The following is a 20,792-nucleotide window of genomic DNA, read 5'->3' on the forward strand; positions in this document are numbered from 1 at the left end:
GTCCTTACAGGACTATGCTCGGGAGGTCGAGGCCAGGAAGGCATCCGTCCCCGAGGTACTGGTGAGTGCCTACCTCATGGCCGGGATGGACGACCCACCATCTTTTCCGGAGCAGGAGGAGTTGGTTTACCAGCCATTCCCACAATTAGTGGAACGGTTGCAGTTTCGAGAGGAGTGTGGCAAAGACTCCTCTCCCAGCAATAGTGTAATCTCCTCTCGTCCCGGTTTGGCGTCCATTCCGGAGGACCGTGTGGTGGGTACTCTCACCTTGGGGGACTCCACACCGTCCTCCTCCTCACCTCCTGCAGCCTCTCCACCACCAGCCAGCCTCGGTGGCAAGCGGGGGAGGCGAGCATCCTGGGCCCAGCGTGCATTGCTCTTTTCTTCAGCGACCTCCAGGGTGGGTGCTCGGCTGAAGAGAAAGAGGCAGCGGCGGCAGCGCGGACTTCACCCCAGCGGTGCAGCGTATCCAGTCCGGTGTCCAGTTCTGTCAGCCGGTGATCCAGCGGGTCCAGTCCGGTGCAGCGGCGTCCAGTCCAGTGCAGCCGGGTCCAGTCTGTCAGCGGCCGTGATCCAGCCGCGTCGTCGGTGATCCAGCGGCGTCCAGTCCGGTGCACAGCCGGTCCGCCGATCAAGCCCTGCCAGGGCCTTCAGCGGTCGTAAGCCTGTCAAGCCGGCATTCCTGCCGGTGTCAAGCCCTGTCCAGCAGCCTTCACGAGTCAGCCTGGTCACGTCCAGCCGCGTCCAGCGCGTCAAGCCCTGTCCAGCCGGCCGTCCAGCCGGCGTCAAGCCCTGTCCAGCCGGCCGTCCAGCCGGCGTCAAGCCCTGTCCAGCCGGCCTTCCAGCCGAGTCCCAGCCTTGTCCCGCCGACGCTCAAGTCGGCGGTCCCCCCCAGGACTTCCTCCCCTAAGTCCCCCAGGACTCCGCGCCCTCGAGCGCAGCCGGGGACTAAGACTGTTCTCCCTTCTCCCCACCCCCATGGACTGCCCCTTGTGAGCCCTTGTTTGGTCCCACCCCTCCTCCCATGTTTGTTATTTTTATTGTCCCACCCAAGTCCCATTGTTGTTTTGTCTTGTCTGCCCCTGATTTTGTTCTCCATGTTTTGTCTGTTCTTGTCTCTGTCTTAGTCTGCCTTGTCTCGTCTGTCTACCCCTTGGTGAGCACCTGGAGGTGCTCATTAAAGGGGGGGCTTCTGTCATGGTTCTGCTTCTTTTAGTCTTGGATTTCCTGGTCCTGAGGCAGAGCCATGACAAAGTCTTTGGTTATGTGTGGAGAGAAACATATTATTGTCCTTTTGACAATAATATGCTTTCTCTCCAGTGTCTCGTCATTGGCCCCGCCCCTCTCGTTTCCTGTATTGTTTCCTGGCCGTGTTTGATTACCCTCACCTGCCCTGTGTCGTTATCCTTCGTTTGTCTTCCCTATTTAATGCCCTCATGTTTCTTTGTCCTGTGCTCGTGGATTGCATGTGTATGTACTTGTGTTGGTAGTGTTTCCGTGTCGTGTGCCCTGCTACCCTACCATGTGGATTACTGGTTTGTGAATACCCTTGTCTTGTCTTGCCTTGTCCTGCCTTGCTTTTCTTTTGACGTTGTGTCACATATAGTTTAGTTTGTTTTGCCCCATCGTGGGAAGTGTTTTGTTCTCGTCTTGTATTTTAGTTGTTCTCGTGTTGACACCCCCTCGTGGGTTTTTGTTTTGTCTCCGTTGTGTTAATAAATCTGTTAACCCCTTCACCACCGCCTGCCTGCACTTGGGTTCTTCCGCCACGACAATCGTGACAGCTGTAGTCCGATTCCAGCAGTTCTCTGTAGTCCTTGAAAAGCAAATTCTGTTAAAGACAATATCTCGCTTGGCATTGAACTTTGAGCTTTATCATTTTGCAGGTATTATTTATGCTCTAACAGCAACATTACACACTAACTAAAGGTTGAAAAATGGGATCACGGGGAATGGCACCTTTAAGTGAATCCTGAATGAGGTAATACATAAGGCCAGATGACACTTGTTATATACACCATACCTCATTTAGCAAGCCTTTAACATTAATCAGAATTCAGTCATTCTTATACATCTGGGCCAAGGACAGGCTAAACCATTCGAGAAAGTTAGAGGTTAATGAAAATTGACAAGGGGTTTGACTTTCACACATTGTCAACAGCACAAATAAGGCACATAAGCTCACCGTAAAGACAGCTGTAGAATTCTAACATCTGCCATTGTCCGTTATCTGCCATATGTTTGTTGTTTTTTCATTTCCTTTTTTTATGAATGTGACTTTTGGAAGGAAAATCTTGTTCTTAAATACCCTTTGATCTTCCTGGTCGAATAAGTCTCTCAGATATTTGCACAATACAAAAGAAGCTGAATGTAATTTAACTTAAGAAATACATTTCATGTGTTTTTCTGGTTTATGACACGAAAAGGGTCTGTATGTTGCACTCTCTGTATTACGTTTACATTTATTCATTTGGCAGACGTTTTTATCCAAAGCGATGTATTAGCAGACATTATGTCCTGGTTTCACAGACAAGGCTTAAGACTATTCCCAGACTAAAATGAATTTTGAGCTGACTCAACTGAAAAGAACTTGCCCTGACATATCATAAAATATGCCAGTGCCATTGTTTTGTCTCAAGATGCACATCAGTAATGGTTTTTTCTAAGGCATTTTAATAAAAGCGACCTAAATAGCCTAAATTAACCAAGGCATACTCCTGGCTTAGGCTAAGCCTTGTCTATGAAACCGGACCATGTTTAATTAAAGGAGACACTGTGGAGTGCAATAAACGAGGAGACAAAAACGAAGATGTGTCGGGTCCGCTTACTCTCCACTTTAATATAACTCTCACACCGAACAGCGAGTCAAGTAAAACCACAGCACACACATCACAAAACAGGAACAACACAACTAACTCCTCCCTCCCTTAAAGGTACAGTACCTTGGTGAATGTCTCCTCTCATATTACTTGTGGTTCGCCACAACACACTCATAATTGGTATGGCATGAGGATTAATTACTGGACATATTATGTAGGGCGCTGTAGTAATAGAATGTTTGATGTAATGTGCATGCATATACGCTGAAGGAGTTTAAAGGGATAGTTCACCCCCCAAAAAAGAATTCTGTCACATATACTCTCAAGTTGTTCCAAACATGCATACATTTCTTTCTTTTGTTGAACAAAAAGAAAGATATTTGGAAGAATGTTAACAATTTTCAGTTCTGGGACATCATTCACTACCATAGTAGAACACAAAATTAGATATTTTGAAGAATTTAGGAAAGCAAACATTTCTGTGGCACTATTGACTACCATTTTAATTTTTCCTACACATTCTTCCACATATCTACCTTTGTGTTCAGCAAAATAAAGTAATCTATACAGGTTTGAAACAACTTGAGGGTGAGTAAATGATGACAGAATTTTCATTTTTAGGTGAACTATCCCTTTAAAGGGGTCATATGACATGGCTAAAACGAATATTGTTGTTTGTTTTAGATGTAATGCAATGTGTATACATGATTTAAGGTTAAAAAACGCTGTATTTTCCACATACCGTGCATGTTTGTATCTCAGATTTTTTACAAAGCTCATCGCTCTGAAGAGCGAGGTGTGCTATGATTGGCCAGTTAACCAGTGCGTAGTGATTGGTTGAACACTGCAAGCGTGTGACGGAAATGTAACGCCATATAAATGCTTACCATATTTGGAACATCAGGTCCCAAAGCAATTGTACTGACATGTACGCCCACCTTACTTGCGTATATATTTCTGCGGTCTTAGTCAAATCATACCACGAACTGACGTAGATTTGTGGGGGTGTGGTTACACGAGGCGTTTAAGGCAGGTCTAGGTGAGCATTCACTTTTAGATAGAATGCATCTTTTGTTCCGACACTTGAATTTTTGCAATTTTAAGTAGCTAATACATGCATGGGCAACTTATAACACACCAAAGACACAGAAAAACACGTATTCGCACCATATGACCCATTTAAATTCTGAGTACACTACATGATTCCATATTCCCTCACATGTTATGTTCTCATAAAAACATACAGTTCAAACACAGCATTCACAGTCCTAACACTGTGCTTGTTCTGCCTATTTGAGCTTAAAAATTGAGTGAAGCGGGGAAGAAGTATTGTTTCCTATTCTGACAACTTGACGTCTGCCTGTCAGGAAGTCCAGAATCCAGTCACACAGGGATCTGTTTAAACCCAGAGCCTGGAGCTTCAAACCAAGTTTGGTCGGCACTATGGTATTGAATGCTGAGCTCTAGTCTACAAACAGCACTCTTGCATATGCATTCTTGTTGTCAAGGTGGGAGAGAGCAGTGTGTAGGGTGAAGGCGATGGCATCATGGGTAGAGCAGTTGCTGCGATATGCAAACTGTAGAGGGTCTAATGAGTCGGGCAGCACAGAGCAGATGTAGTCTCTGATCAGCTTCTCAAAACACTTGCTGAAGATACAGTAGGTGTTACAGTAAGTGACATTTTAAAGCATGAGGGGAACACACAGAGAGAGAGGGAGAGATTAAAAATGTCCGTAAAAACTCCAGCTAACTGGTCTGCACACGCTCATAGAACACGGCCTGGGATGCCATCTGGACCAGCGGCTTTGCAAATGTTCACCCGTCGGAAGGATCGGGTTACATCCTCTACGTAGACGGAGAGTGTAACGTTACTGACCTCATTTGTATCAGCAGCGGGTGCGCTCTCTGTGTAGTGGGTGTTGTGCATTTCGAAACAAGCGTAAAATGAGTCAGCCAGAAGTCAGCCAGATGCTTGTGATGCTCAGACTATTAATATCCAAGATCAAGATTAAAGTTGAGAGGTGACAGTGCGTTTGTCATGGCTCTGCTTCATTTAGTTATGTTTTTCTTGGTACTGTAGCAGAGTCATGACAAAGTCTTTGGTTAGGTGTGGAGAGAAACATATTATTATTCTTTTGACAATAATATGCGTTCTCTCCAGTGTCTTCGTCTCTGTTCCCGCCATCTCGTTTCCTTGTTATCTTTCCCTGAGTGTTTCATTACCCACACCTGCCCCATGTCGTTATCCCTCGTTTGTCTTACCCTATATAATACCCTCATGTTTCATTGTCCTGTGTTCGGTCATTGTAAGTGTGTATGCAGTTCGTCTTGTGCTCGTCCAGTGTTTACCTGTGCCATATGCTCGTGTTCCTGTTGATGATGATGATGATGTTCTGTCTTGTTTCAGTAAGTGTTGAGTTCAGTTCATGTGTAGTGTTTGGTTAGTTTAGTGTTTAGTTAGTCTTTGTTTCTGTTTACCTGTGATTATTGTTTTACCCCCCCCCCCCGTGGGTCCTTGTTTTGTGTTTCTGTAATAAATACAGTTTTTTGTTAACCCCTTCACTGCCTGCTATTGGGTTCTTTCTGCCAATTCCGTGACAGCGTTTGCAGTCATAGGTTATGGAACAGTCCCCTTTCTTCGCAAGATGTAAACACTGGTCTAGAAGCACTTCCTGTTTCTTTTTTTTATTTTTAGGGGTCAAGCCACGAAGTATAGATATATAAAAAATGGCCATTTTTGCTTACAACTTTTGAACACTTTGGTGTAAAATCATAAGAGTGGTCTTGTTTAATTCCCTGAGGCATGGCGAGTCGAACCATACCCAATGTTCCTCATTCGTCCATTGTGGGGGTCGCCCATTTTGAATTTTGTCATAAAATGCAGTATTTTACGTACACAATAACGTAATGCTATGAAACTTGGCAAGGTTTATCAAGGTCAAGTTCTGAAATGATTTGTAAAGTTATAAGCCAGATATAATGAAATGTTTTTAAATGCTTATAACGTATGAAGAAATCAACATAATGGTATTTGATTCACATTAGTATATTTGTTGGATCAAGCAGAGTTGTTTGATATCAAAGTTGTCATATTCCACCATACTTCCTGTCCACCATATTGCATTATATAGAAAAGGAACTTTTTCGAATTCCTCCTACAAAATTGGTCAGATTTGCACGAAATTTGGTACGTAGCATCTGGAGACAGTACTGACAAAAAGTTATTAAAAGATTTTTGATTTTTGATCGAATGGTTCTCGTATACAGCGTCAACGAATTCTAAGGCGAGCTCGCCTAAGGGTCATGTGGCTGTGTCTTCGCGATACTTTTGTGTATTGACACGAAACTTGGTATGCATCATCACTGGCACATCTCATGCCTCATAAAATATTGGTTACAGTTATAAGCAATTTTCTTTTGTTCTAACTGCTTTTCCCTGTGTTTTTAAATTTGGTTTTCAAAATCTGATGTCCAAAATATTTTGCTTTGGGCCGTGGTTGGGCTTGACCCGTAATTGCTGCTTGCAGCTATATTTAATATTAATATTATTTTCAATCTTACATATATAAATAAATCTTAATGATATTTGTTTAACATTTTCAATCAGTTATAAATATAGTGTTTGGTTTTATTTTGTTTGAACGTTTGTGTAGTGAAAAGGGAAGCTCTTCTGGACCAGTGTTAAACCAAACCAAACCAAACCAAACAAAGCTTTGTTTACGTCATCCAAAGTGGTCTATATCATTTTAAATCTAAGTTATGCTCTCATCTGTTTACCCTTGAATTTAATTAATTGTAATTCTTGGTCTTATTCTGACTTAAATGTTATTGTTTTACTTTTATTGTTATTATAGTTTTTTTATTTTACTTTTCTCTTCTGTACGGAACAGTGGTCAAGTTTTGTTGTGTTTATTTGTGCTTTATAAATAAATGAAAAATGTAATGAATTATGAGACTTCAGCCTGGTTTTCACAGACTGGTTCTATGATTTAACATCTCAGTAAGTGATGAAGGATTAAATTATGTTTTTTATTAAGCTTTGTTTGATACTACACATGATTATGGATTTTGTATTTATTTGATTGTTCTTGTCTCTACAGAGAGACACTAAGGGTCAGTTTCTCTTGGATCATGTGTGTAACCACTACAGTCTACTGGAGAAAGATTACTTTGGAATCAGATATGTGGACCCAGAGAAACAAAGGGTAACTACACATTCACAACTCATAAGGTTTTTAGTAAAGCTAAGGTCAAAGCAAGCTTATTGGTGGGATCAGTGTTTACGATCATTTTCCTGAGCATGAAGCTTGTCACAAGTTCTTTCAATGAACTTGATCTGTCAACACCATCTTCAGATTTCACAGCAGTTAATCATTGACATTTTTGTTGTTCTACTTTCTGCATTTCACAGCATTGGCTTGACCCGAGTAAACCTGTGGTGAAACAGATGAAATGTAAGTTTTTGCTATTTCTTTAGCTGCATAGCAGTATACAGGCTGAGGGGCCATTCCCACAAAGCATGGTTACCATACCACTGTGCTACTTTTCCAGAAAAACGTGCGCTAGACTAACGTGTTTAACCACCAAGGCCCCATTTGTTAGCAGCACAGAAATGAAAGATTCCTCAAATTGTGGCTTAATGCGTAGAGGTGTGCTGTTGCAAATGACTAAGTAAGCGAATGACTAAATTCTATGTTGACACGCTGTAACGTGACATCATTGATGTCAGTATATTTCCTTTAAACTCTAAGCTCTAAACTCCTTAGACTCATTATGTTTATCTTTGAAGACTCATTTCATTCCTCACCAGAGGGTTTCCCCCATCTCATGGATTAATATAATCAGTTTAGTCTCATTCATGCCCTTGGTTACAGTTTGTGCATAATATGTCTGAGTTAGTGGCTTCAAGCACTTTCTGTCTTGGTGTCTGGTTGTTGATGTGTGCTGTTTTCAGGTCAGCAGCCGTACACTATGTGCTTCAGGGTGAAGTTCTACCCTCAGGAGCCAATCAAGATTAAGGAAGAGTTGACAAGGTAACATGCTTTTGACCTAAGGTGAAATAACATTAGTATAACCTAAAACCAGCCACAGCCAGTCACAATTCAAACAGCTCTATTGCTTACATATTTGAGCCAGATTGCTCCAGTTTTGTTTGGATAGAGCATGTTTCATTTTCATCTGAAGCTGTAGCGGGCAGCCATTGACTTCTTTCATGTTAAAGTAGCCAACGTGATGTGGTGTGTTGGTCGCACAAAACCTATTGAGAAATGTCTGGATTATATCTTACTGATTTTTCTTAATACATATTATTTAAACATAAGTATTTAATAGACTTACCTTAATTACCTAAAGAGACATTTCTGAAAATATTGACATAAAAATTTACATATAGATATATTCATATTACACATTTAGCCTATATGTTTAATATAATTTGATTTTTATGAATTGTCACAACACTTAAGGTTTTTCCAGTGATCAGAGCATTTTAAACCAACATTTGAAAACATGTTTACTTCATGAAACTTTATGTTTCGAATTTTATTTTTATCCGCAAAATCCGACCATCTGCATAGAGACACAAACACACAATCAGAACTACACACACCCCCTTAAACACTTACAGATTGATACTGTGACTAACTTGCACAGCGTGTTGCTTAGTGCAAGTGCACCATCTGAACTGTGCAGATAAATGTAACTGTCTTTCCATATCTTCCACATTTTTTATATGCACGGTTTGTTATGCATTGGGCAGCCCAGGTTGTTTGAGTTGAGGTTTAAATAGGTTACATCCTGCGAAACAGGAAGGATTTTTTAAAGATGGATGAGAGATGCAATATTCTGACTATTCATGTTATTTTCTGTTCCATAAGACTTTTTTTCTGTTAAAGCTACGTGACACGGAAAACAACTATCTATCTTTCTGTACCACTCACTCTCTTTTATATTTAATAGAAAGAACAGATTTGAGTGCTTTGAGACAGGAAGAACACAGGATAGAAACATACTGACAGTGCAAAGTACAAAAAACAGATGGCAAATGCTTGACCAATCTGTTGCAAGTGCAAGGTAGTGGCGTAAATTAACAGGGACTTATATAATATTATATTGATTTTTATGTCTTGATATAATAATTATTCAATTTATGTTTAGTGTAGATCTTTTCTATGTGCATTGGTACTTTTCATATGTTTAGATATTGGTTAAAATCAAATGAAATCAATGCACACTCAAATTAGTGAGTACTACTGAATGCGCAAAGAATTTAAAGCAGAAAACAAGAATTGGGATCCTGATCTTATGGAAATCTGTTGCTAATTTAAAAGATGGTTAATTTGTTTATTTTTTTGTGATTTTTAAATGTCTCTATTGTTGTTTTTGTTCGGCTGGTCAGATATCTGCTGTACCTGCAGTTGAAGAGAGACGTGTACCATGGCAGGCTGCTATGTCCATTTACTGATGCTGCGTATCTTGGAGGCTGTATAGTACAGGGTGAGACATAAATCACATTTCATTACATTTTGTGATATGCCATTTTTTAAATAATAAATAGTAATTTCCTTTTTCACAAATCAAAGAAACAAGGAGAGTCTCTGAAGGTTATGACATAAAGTGACTATTCGACAGGTGCCTTTATGTACACAGTGTCATGGCTCTGCTTCATTTAGTCATGTTTTTCTTGGTCCTGTAGCAGAGTCATGACAAAGCCTTTGGTTATGTGTGGAGAGAAACATATTATTGTCCTTTTGACAATAATATACGTTCTCTCCAGTGTCTCGTCTCTGTTCCCGCCATCTCGTTTCCTTGTTATCCTTCCCTGAGTGTTTCATTACCCACACCTGCCCTGTGTCTGTCATGATTCTTGGGTGAGGTGAGACACAGTGACAAGGAGAGTGGACCCAAATGCAGACAGCGGTTAAGGGGTTAACATGACATTTAATAAAGACAAAATACAAAACAAAGACCCACGTGGGTGTAAACAACAAAACAGAGGAACAAGAACAAGACTAACTAAACTGACAAGACTAAACTAATAACACATCACATAGGGACACAATAAACTAGACTAACTAACATGACCAGAACTCACCCACACGACACAGTGCAACATAACAGTACAATGATCCGACACCAGACAGAGAACACAGGGGCATTAAATAGAGGGACAAATCAAAGGGGAACAGGTGTGGGGCATGAACTAATAAACAACCAATAACGAGAGATACAAAAGGGCGGGAACACAGACAAGGACCGGAGAGAGTATCGAAGGCCGACAGGGTCAAAATGACTCTCTCCACACATAACAAGGGATGTCATGGCTCTGCTTCATTTAGTCATGTTTTTCTTGGTCCTGTAGCAGAGTCATGACAAAGCCTTTGGTTATGTGTGGAGAGAAACATATTATTGTCCTTTTGACAATAATATACGTTCTCTCCAGTGTCTCGTCTCTGTTCCCGCCATCTCGTTTCCTTGTTATCCTTCCCTGAGTGTTTCATTACCCACACCTGCCCTGTGTCGTTATCCCTCGTTTGTCTTGCCTATATATACCCTCTTGTTTCTTTGTCCTGTGCTTGTGGATTGTACCGTGTATTGTATTCATGCCTGTTCGTCTTGATTCCGTGCCTAGTGCTGTGTGTTCCTGTTCCGTGAGTTTAGTGTCCATTAGTTTATTGTAGTTTTTCCAGTGTGGTCCTTAGTCTTTGTATTTTAGGTTAGTGAGTTTATGTGCCTGTTTTGTTCCTCCATTTATTATCGTGTTTTGTTCCCCACTGTGGGTTTTTGTTTTGCGTGTTTTGTGTAAAAATAAATATTTCTTGTTAACCCCTTACTGTCTGCCTGCATTTGGGTTCTTCTGCCACAGTCGTGACAGAATCCACAAACCAAACTGAACCCAGCAGGCAGCCCATGGACAGGCTCCCAACCAGCCGGTGGCCGTGTACCGGCAACCCAGGTATGGTGGGAGGCATTAGCCTCCCAGTCACATGCCGGAGGTGGCCCGTTCCCGGCCCAGTGCCATCGGCCTTACTGGACTTTGCTCGGAGGTCGAGGCCAGGAAGGCATCCGTCCCCGAGGTCTGGTGAGTGCCTACCTCATGGCCGGATGGATGACCCACCATCTTTTCCGGAGCGGGAGGAGTTGGTTTACCAGCCGTTCCCACAGTTAGTGGAACGGTTGCAGCTTCGAGAGGAGTGTGGCAAAGACTCCTCTCCCAGCAATCATCCAATCTCCTCTCGTCCCGGTCTGGCGTCCATTCCGGAGGACCGTGTGGTGGGTCTCTCACCTTGGGGAACTCCACGCCGTCATCCTCCTCACCTCCTGCAGCCTCCCTACCACCAGTCAGCCTCGGTGGGAAGCGGGGAAGGCGAGAGTCCTGGGCGTCATCCTCGGAGGACTCCAACCCGGAGCCAACCGTACCTTTTGCCTTCTACTTGCAGCCGGCCACCGGGCGGGTGGCCAGACTGAAGAGAAAGAGGCAGCGGCGAGCAGCGCGAGTCGGGCCGTCCGGTGTCCAGCCAGCTCCAGCCGGTGCCAGCGGATCCAGTCCGGTGCAGCCGGCGTCCAGTCCGGTGCAGCCGGCGTCCAGTCCAGGTGGTCCAGCCGGTCCATCCAGTCCGGTGCAGCCGGCGGTCCAGTCCGGTGCAGCCGGCGTCCAGTCCGGTGCAGCCGGCGTCCAGTCCGGTGATCCAGCCGGCGTCCGGTCCGGTGATCCAGCCGGCGTCCAGTCCGGTGATCCAGCCGGCGTCCATCCGGTGATCCAGCCGGCGTCCAGTCCGGTGATCCAGCCGGCGTCCCTGTCAGTTCCACCGCGTCAAGCCCTGTCCAGCCGGCGTCCAGCCGGCGTCAAGCCCTGTCCAGCCGGCCTTCCAGCCGGCGTCAAGCCCTGTCCAGCTGGCCTTCTAGCCGGTCTTCCAGCCGGCCTTCCAGCCGGACCCCAGTCCGGCAGCCAAGTCGGCCCCTGGGAGACTCCCAGGGTCAAAGACTGTCCCCCCAGGACTTGTCCTAAGTCCCCCAGGACTCCGCGCCTTCGAGCGCAGCTGGGGACTGGGACTATTCCCCCAACCATTTTGGACTGCCCCCTATGAACTCTTGTTTTGCCCCACCCCCCCTCCCATGTTTGTTATTTTTGTTTTCCCACCCCAATCCTGTAGTCTTGTTGTCCTGTCTGCCCCTTGTCATGTTCACCATGTTTGTCTGGTTTTTATCACTGTCTCAGTCGGTCTTGTCTCGTCCGTCTACCCCTTGGTGAGCACCTGGAGGTGCTCATTAAAGGGGGGGCTTCTGTCATGGCTCTGCTTCATTTAGTCATGTTTTTCTTGGTCCTGTAGCAGAGTCATGACAAAGCCTTTGGTTATGTGTGGAGAGAAACATATTATTGTCCTTTTGACAATAATATACGTTCTCTCCAGTGTCTCGTCTCTGTTCCCGCCATCTCGTTTCCTTGTTATCCTTCCCTGAGTGTTTCATTACCCACACCTGCCCTGTGTCGTTATCCCTCGTTTGTCTTGCCTATATATACCCTCTTGTTTCTTTGTCCTGTGCTTGTGGATTGTACCGTGTATTGTATTCATGCCTGTTCGTCTTGATTCCGTGCCTAGTGCTGTGTGTTCCTGTTCCGTGAGTTTAGTGTCCATTAGTTTATTGTAGTTTTTCCAGTGTGGTCCTTAGTCTTTGTATTTTAGGTTAGTGAGTTTATGTGCCTGTTTTGTTCCTCCATTTATTATCGTGTTTTGTTCCCCACTGTGGGTTTTTGTTTTGCGTGTTTTGTGTAAAAATAAATATTTCTTGTTAACCCCTTACTGTCTGCCTGCATTTGGGTTCTTCTGCCACAGTCGTGACACACAGACTACAGCCTCCATACACACTGTTTAAATTTTAAAGGTGTTTGTCTTGTTCTAGCTGAGCTTGGCGATTATGATCCCGAGGAGCATCCTGCAGACTACATCAGCGACTTTAAGCTATTCCCTAAACAGTCCCTCAGACTTGAACGCAAGATCATGGATATTCACCAGAATGAGCTAAGGTCAGAGAAAATACATCAAATGTTAAGCTAGATAAATTAAATAAAACTAAATAAAATGATGCTGTAATTACGTGTTGTAGGGGACAGTGTCCTGCACTCGCAGAGTTGAACCTTCTTCAGAGGGCCCATACCCTGGATACATATGGTGTTGATCCACATCCATGCAAGGTACTCTGAAACTTTTATTTTCTCGACTAACATACTACTTTCTATTGGACTAGTAATCGATATGGTTGTCATGAATTGATTTGAACTTATATTATTTTTACTGATATCATATCACTGACATTTCCTTTTAGGATTTCACAGGATCCACAGCCTTCCTGGGATTCACTGCAAGAGGGTTTGTGGTTTTCCAGGGAAACAAGCGGATCCACCTTCTAAAATGGTAACTTTAAGAATCATCTTAAAGTTTCTTCAGCTTTACTGAGCCTTACATGTCACCTCTACCTAACCCTATATGCCATGTTGTTTAGCCACACTTAAATCGTGTGTCCGCCATTTTCTGGTGGTGTCCGAAACCTGAATTTCATTCTCTACATTCGTTTACAGGTGTAATATAAACTATAAGCGTTATGTATATGACGAATGTCCATGACAGTACTGTCCGACACAGGGTATACGTCAGTGTCAGAAATCACTCACTTTTTTTCATTCACTCCTTCCCCATAGTGGACTCAAATGTCATTCGCTATATATGGAATAGTAAAGGAGGGAGCTGTTTCGGCTACATGGCAACAGTTACAGTAGCTTTCATGTTCACAAAAATTGTAAACATTTGGAGAGAATTTTATTTTATTAAGACAAAGTAAAAATTCTGTTCATTTTAATGGCTGTTAAACATTTGTATTGACTTATTGTAATCACTTCTGCAGGGCAGATGTCAGCAAATTTAAGTTCGAAGGGAAAACCTTCTATGTGATCGGAGTACAAAGAGAGGTAAGATACCAGTTCTTTAAAGATGTTCATCTGATTCACATGACATTTTTCATTATAGCACGTTCATGCACTGCTTTTTTCCAGTATATTTTACCGAAACATGATCTGGTTGAACATCATGCTCACCATATTCACCTGAATTATTGAAGGTCAATTGTGTCTTCTGTATTCATTAAAATTTCTCATTTCATGAAATAAATGCTAAAAATTCATTTAAAATATTTATATGCAGTAAACCAATTGAAATGCTTTTTTTACCCCATCATTTTCAGATTTTAGATGTGTTTTTGTACAGATTTATATATTGCTTCATGTGTTTGTCATTCAGTTTGAGTCTTGCGCTTGAATCTAGTTTTACATGTGCTTCTTGTCTTCTTTTCTCTGTGTGCACTTTTCCATTGCTGGTGAGTAAATACATTTGCCACCATGACCATTAACTCATGAATTATAAAGTCGTAGAGTGCAGCTTCTCACACATATATCCACAGATATAAACATATATGTGACCCTGGACAACAAAACCAGTCTTATGGGTCAATTTTTCGAAATTGAGATTTTTACATAATCTGAAAGCTGAACAAATAAACGTTCTATAGATATATGAGTTGTTAGAATAGGACAGTATCTGGCTGAGATACAACCGTTTAAAACTCTGGAATCTGAGAGCGCAAAAAAATCAAAATATTGAGAAAATTGCCTTTGAAGTTGTTAATCAGGGGCACTGTGGCAGACCATCCACTCACAAAAAGTTTTTATATATTTAAGGTAGGAAATTTACAAAATATCTTCATGGAACATGATCTTTACTTATAATAAAACAAAAATCAATAATTTTGACCCACACAATGTATTTTTGTCTTTTACTAAAAATGTTCCCGTGCTACTTAAGACTGGTTTTGTGATCCAGGTTCACATATTTAAATCATTGTTGAATCATAGGGCTAATTTAAACTGATCTGACAAATGCCAACAAATGTCTAAATTAGAATTTCAGTGTTTGTTTGTGTTTGTTGGCTTTTGTCAGATCGGTGTGAATTAGCCTATACTGCTGTGCTCAACATAGACTATTCTATGATTAAGAATGAGTAACGCTGTCTATTAGGGCTGCACAGTTATCATGAAAAAAAACATAATTATTATTTTATTATTACTTTTGATAGTATGATTGCAATTATTAATTTTGGTTATTAGAATTCACCTTGAGAATTAACTTTTGAAACTTTGAGAACTTAATTCCTAAATTAATTTACTCCTGTTTTATACTTTAGTTAATTTACCACAAACCTAAATTAACTATATATTGCTCTTCTGAGAAGTATCAAAGAAACCTTTTATTTAATTTAAATACTTTAAATAAATGATTGTCAAATAGCAACAGACAAAAGACATGTTACCAAAAAAATTAAATTAAATATTTTAAATAAATGATTGTCAAATAGCAACAGACAAAAAACATGTTACCAAAAAAGCTTTGTTTTGAGTGATGTATAAACTGTTTATGCCATAATATGAGTTGATTAGTATAGCGTTTGTTTTTTCAAACTGTGCAGCCCTCCAGTTTATATATGAACAATATAGTTGCCAGAGGTGTAAAGAGTACCTGAAAACCATACTTAAGTAAAAGTACAGATACCTTGCAGTGAAAATTACTCCGTTACAAGTTACAAGTCACCAATTCCAAAACGACTTCAGTAAAAGTCTTAGAGTATCTGAATTTAACAGTACTTGAGTATTTTACTCAACTGAATGTAGGCTCAAAGAAGCACTATAGTCCTCAACACTTAAGAGACACGTCAGTTAAAAACTAGAAACAGTTGATTTGTGAGGAGAGCAATCGCATTTATTTTCTTAAATCATAATAAGACTGAACACCTCAAAATTGCAACAAATCATGGTCGACACCATAACCTACGTCTATTACAAACACCCTAAGTCTCATTTAAGCTCAATGCTCATAAGTAAACCAAAATCCTTCAAAAAGGTCTCTTCAATATAACGATAAATAAAATAATGTTAAGTAAAATTAAAAAGTCAAAGCCTTTTTGCACTGGACATGCTGGTTTGGGCCTCATGCCAGCTGCAGTCATGTCCTCATTTCACATACACTGTTAGCCCTTACCTGCCATTTCTACAGTAATAATTGGCAACACTGTTGCCAGCTAGTTACTGTAGGTGTTTTACAGTAAACTACTGCAATGGCTGTTTGAAGATACATTATTAAAGAATCTATTAACGCACTTAAGTCACACAGTCTTAGATGAACAAGTGTAAATAACAGATGAACACAATAAATCTGTCAAGATTTCACCAGAGGAGAATTAAACACAAACATCAATAACATCTTCACATATTACAGACACCACTTTCACTTTATTTCTGTCATCTGTGTAAGATCTTATTGAGATTTAACTCTAGTTCATAGTGGTTCAATTATGTTTTAAGTCACCATTATGGCGATCAGTGTTTGCTTTGGTTGGACTCTTTGACTTTCTGTAGCTTTAAAATGTACACTTATACAATAACACTGAAAGGGACTTTACAGGAACCGCAACTTTATGTTTGCTTAGTAACTGAAGATACATCTGAAAGAATTCAATCATTAAATAATAATAATATAGCATTTAAGATTTATTAAGATATGTTTGGTAAAGTGATACATGTTATAATGGAAAGATCTCTGTCAGAAAATCTTTCTTTGCAATTGAGACACAGTTAGACACTTGACATACAAACCTCATCAATGGTGACAAACAATCATGAATGAGTTTTGTACTATGTACCCAGCATGCATTGCAGCATGAAGCTGTTCAGTTGATTGTCACCATTGTTGAGATTCATATGTGATTGTTCATTTCTCTGTGTCCGACTCATTCTATAGGTTAATATTTTGTCTATATAGTGTGAGAGCACTTTTGAAAATTGAAATACTATACATTCTTTTTACTGGTTTACATCACTTCATGGCAATAGTCCCACCATATGGTCAAATTTTGAGCAAACATGTTTAGAGCACATTTAGGAAGAGTTAGTTTTAAAAAAAGAGCTTTTGTAGATGTGTGACCTACAGTAACTAGCTGGCAAAGTGTTGCCAATATATTACTGTAGAAATAGCGGGTAAGGGCTAACCTGTATAAACCGCCAGCGATTGACATCTACCTGATACTGCACTCATATTCATATAAAGAAGCCATGTTGACAAGTTTTTGTAAGTTATGGCAAAATCCACAAGATTGTAGTACCTTCAATGCCCTGTAATGGCAATATTAATTATAAGATAGGTGCCATGCAAAATGTAATGTGTAATTGCATTAGTCATTACAAATGTAGTGGAGTAAAGAGTACATATACTTGTTCAAAAATGTAGTTAAGTAGAGAGTAAAAGTTGCTAATATCTTTAATACTCAGTACAACTACAAAGTAGCCAAAAAGATACTTAAGTAAAGTAACTAAGTACATTTACTCCAATACTTTACACCACTGCAAAAGATACACGCCATCGGTACAGAGACGGACAAATAAACAAGAGATATATAGGAGCCAGATAATTACACGCAGTTCATTGAAAAAGAGCATACAAGAACCGCTATGCAACATGGAAACATGAATTAAAACAAAATTCATGGTTCTCAAATACAAGTTTCATGCTTGCTACAACAGACATGATAAGAAGCAAGATGAAATTTTTATTTATACAAACATAGAGGAATTTAGAAGAATTTAATCATTTTGTGCAGTGTATGTGTGAATGCAGTCTCTTATTGCAATTTTGAATTCAAAAGTCAAGGCCCGTTTCATAAAAGCTTTATTAACAGGACTATGCAGTATTTAGGCTATTAATGCTATTTATTAAAATGCCTATAAGAAACATATATGATGTCATATTAGAAATAAAATGGATGACATATTCTTACAGTATACTGCATAACTTTAAGAAGTTAAGAAAATAACGATAGAATAATGACACTGACATTTAGCCTGACAACATCTCACCTAAACGCAGATACTGAATTGAGACAGCGAGTGCTCACTCGCTCAGGCATCTACCAACAACTTTCGCGCACGTCTTTCAAAATAAAAGTCTCGCATCAGAAAAACATTTAGAATTACGTTTTTGTTGTTGATGTTGTTATCCTATTTGGATCGGCCCCCCCCCCCCCCCGCAGTTGATATACATGCCATAGGACTTACTGTATATATCGTATACATCTTGTAAAAAGGGGATAATGGGTCCCTTTAAGTGTTAAACCATGTTACTTGCTTATAGTCCCAAATAGTTTTTGCCACAAACTACATGGTAACCTCACATTGTGCAGTAGAGACCAGAATATCATTTCTGAAACATCACCCTAGTATTTTGGTGGCAAATTCTGCAGGGTAAGGTCAGTTTTGTATATCACTTTTTTTACGTGATCAGAAGTGGTACAGAATGTAGTTTCTTAATAAGACATGTGATATAATAATACACTCAGCCCAGCCAGCCACACCTTTTAGAGGTTTCCATGCTAGTCCAGTTGGTTTGTGCTGTTAGAACTAGTATGATGCTGTTCTAGCTGTTGGATCATGTTGCTTACAAGCTACATGCTATGTTGGTCTTTTTAAACTGGTTGACTAGCTGATTAGACTACTTAAAAAGCGTGGAACATTCTGCATTTGGCAGGTGCTTCTATCAGTATGTGTGCTCCCTGGGAATCGAACCCATTACATTTTGCATTGCTACTGCAATCAAAACCCTTCAAAATAGTAGTTAAGTTTGTGCTAATAATGTGGGAACTGTTTTACCCACCGTAAAATCACCAAATTTGCTTTTACATTTACACATTTGACAGACGCTTTCGATAAGGGACTTCCAGTGCATATAAGGTATAAGTTTTATTAGTATTCGTGTACCCTGGGATCGAACCAATTATTTTGACGCTGCTAACGGAAGGCTCCAACTAAACCAACTAAACTTCAGGAATGAAGGCTAAAGTTGGGTACAATTGAATACCCCGAACAATCCAACATTTTATGCTTTATGAAAGATATAGTTGAAGAATATTTTTTCAACAAGGACCACCTCATTAGGGATGGTTCCCCAGACAAGGACAAGATTAAGACAGGACTCAGCCTTATTAAAATAATAGCACTGATGTATTTTAAGATATGTCAGTGCAAGCTGTTTTCAGCATAGTACTGAAGTTAGTTTAGTACTAGTCTTAAAGGTCCAGTATATGAACTTTAGCGCCATCTAGCGGTGACGTTGCAACCAACAGCTCACTACACCGCTCGCCCCACCCTTTCGAAGCACTAGGGTACAATAAGGAATAAGAATTCATTACGTTTTCACTTTTTTAGCGAAGGAGATCATGTATTCACGAGCAGTTTGTCCGTTAAGGGCTACTGTAGAAACAACATGACGAATTTCATGTTGCTGTGTATGTAAATAGAAATAGCTCATTCTAAGGTAATAAAAACATAACGGCTCATTATGTAAGGTATAATGATACACCTCTAAAGACATAGTCATGTATATTATATTGCATTTCTGTCAATAGATCCTCCAAAAAACACTGGACCTTTAAGCCCTGTACGGGAAACCACCCCTTAGTGTATCACAGGATACTTGCTGTAAAACCAAATTAGTAGTTTTCTCAAAGATGACTTCTAGCATAGATTCAGGGAGCTTGGCAGTCTGCTTTGTGTTAATGATGTGACTTTAATCTTAGTATGAGTGTATAGCAGTGTATTGCAGAGGGCGGCAGTCTGATGCTAAACAGCCTGGAAGTGGTTTGTATTGATTTCTGCGTGGATTCATTGTGCTGCTCAGCACTCCGTCTATTGATCTCCCGTCTCAGATTACACGACATGTGAGGTTAATGGAATTTATTCTCCTGACAGTTCTGTTCCTCACAGCACTTTATCAGCTCTTCACATATATCTCGGTCACTTTGGCCTAACACATACATATTTACGTAATGGGTGTGTGGTACAGCACATGTGTTTACTTGGATTAGGTTGATTTGCAGCCTTTTTAACACACTTACCCAAATGTAATCTCAACCCTTTCTAAACACTCAGGGGTGTGCTATATTGTAAATATAGAAATCACAGCTGAAGGGGATAAGAAACTTTGCTGTGTTATGATAATCAACACTCTAGCTGTGACTATCCATATAACTGTATTTATTCACATTTGATGGATGAGACAAGTGTAAAACTGATATGCATGCACATACTGTACACATATGTGACCGCATCTGCCTAGGTTGCTACATGCAGTCTACAGTTAGATTACAGAACTACGTGCTTAGCAGAACTACTGAAATATTTCTTACTTTGATTGTTATTTTTATCAAATATTTAGCATGTTTGTATTTTAACATCCGCCTGTTGCTGCTTTACAGTATGTTGAACCTACAACAACCCCTTAATTATTGACAGGTCACTGTCACAGCTTCTTTTTTTTTGCTTTATTACAATAATATACACTACCATTCAAAAGTTTGGGGTCCCTTGATTTAGGGTCTACTACTGCTAGTACACACATGCAGCTGTGAGCATGAAAGTGATGTTGGGGCAAGTAGACACAATATCCATAAACAAACAAGTTGAGCTGCCATACTGCTAGAGCACGCCAACAAGACTATTTAAATGTAAAAGAAGAAGAAGAAGCATGTGTTGCCTTTGACTATGAATTTCTTTAAAAGGCCAATCACTTGGGAGTTTTCCAAAAGCATCGTTACCCACCAATGGTCGCAAGTTCCATTGTTGACAGCACAGTTCAACGATTCAGTGTTTCCCGAAACCATCGCTCCAATGAACATTCTCAAACCGCATCGCAAAGTTGCGTAGTTGGAACTACAGCTTTAGAGCCGTGGTTAAAGGCATAGTTTCTTATTATTAGTGTGGCTTTACATCATGCTTTTGAGCAAAATAAGCAAGCAATGTAGTGCATTCTATATATATTGTAAATATATACAAATTCCATTTTACATCTTTAGTTTGTCAAAAGAAATAAAGCACTGTTTTTT

The 20,792-nt window shown here is 40.4% G+C and overlaps 1 protein-coding gene across 1 annotated transcript in view; it reads left to right on the top strand.

Moving 5' to 3' along the window:
- frmd3 (FERM domain containing 3) overlaps window positions 1-20,792 on the top strand; it is a 76,485-nt gene that overhangs the window by 17,320 nt on the left and 38,373 nt on the right. Inside the window, exons 2-9 of the mRNA XM_057357471.1 lie at window positions 6,920-7,024; window positions 7,231-7,273; window positions 7,774-7,852; window positions 9,217-9,314; window positions 12,720-12,843; window positions 12,924-13,011; window positions 13,143-13,231; window positions 13,719-13,782. Of these exons, the coding sequence (XP_057213454.1) occupies window positions 6,920-7,024; window positions 7,231-7,273; window positions 7,774-7,852; window positions 9,217-9,314; window positions 12,720-12,843; window positions 12,924-13,011; window positions 13,143-13,231; window positions 13,719-13,782 (690 nt within the window). The remainder of the gene's footprint in view (window positions 1-6,919; window positions 7,025-7,230; window positions 7,274-7,773; window positions 7,853-9,216; window positions 9,315-12,719; window positions 12,844-12,923; window positions 13,012-13,142; window positions 13,232-13,718; window positions 13,783-20,792) is intronic.

Source organism: Triplophysa rosa, linkage group LG17 (genome assembly GCF_024868665.1).
Source record: "Triplophysa rosa linkage group LG17, Trosa_1v2, whole genome shotgun sequence".
NCBI lineage: Eukaryota > Metazoa > Chordata > Actinopteri > Cypriniformes > Nemacheilidae > Triplophysa > Triplophysa rosa.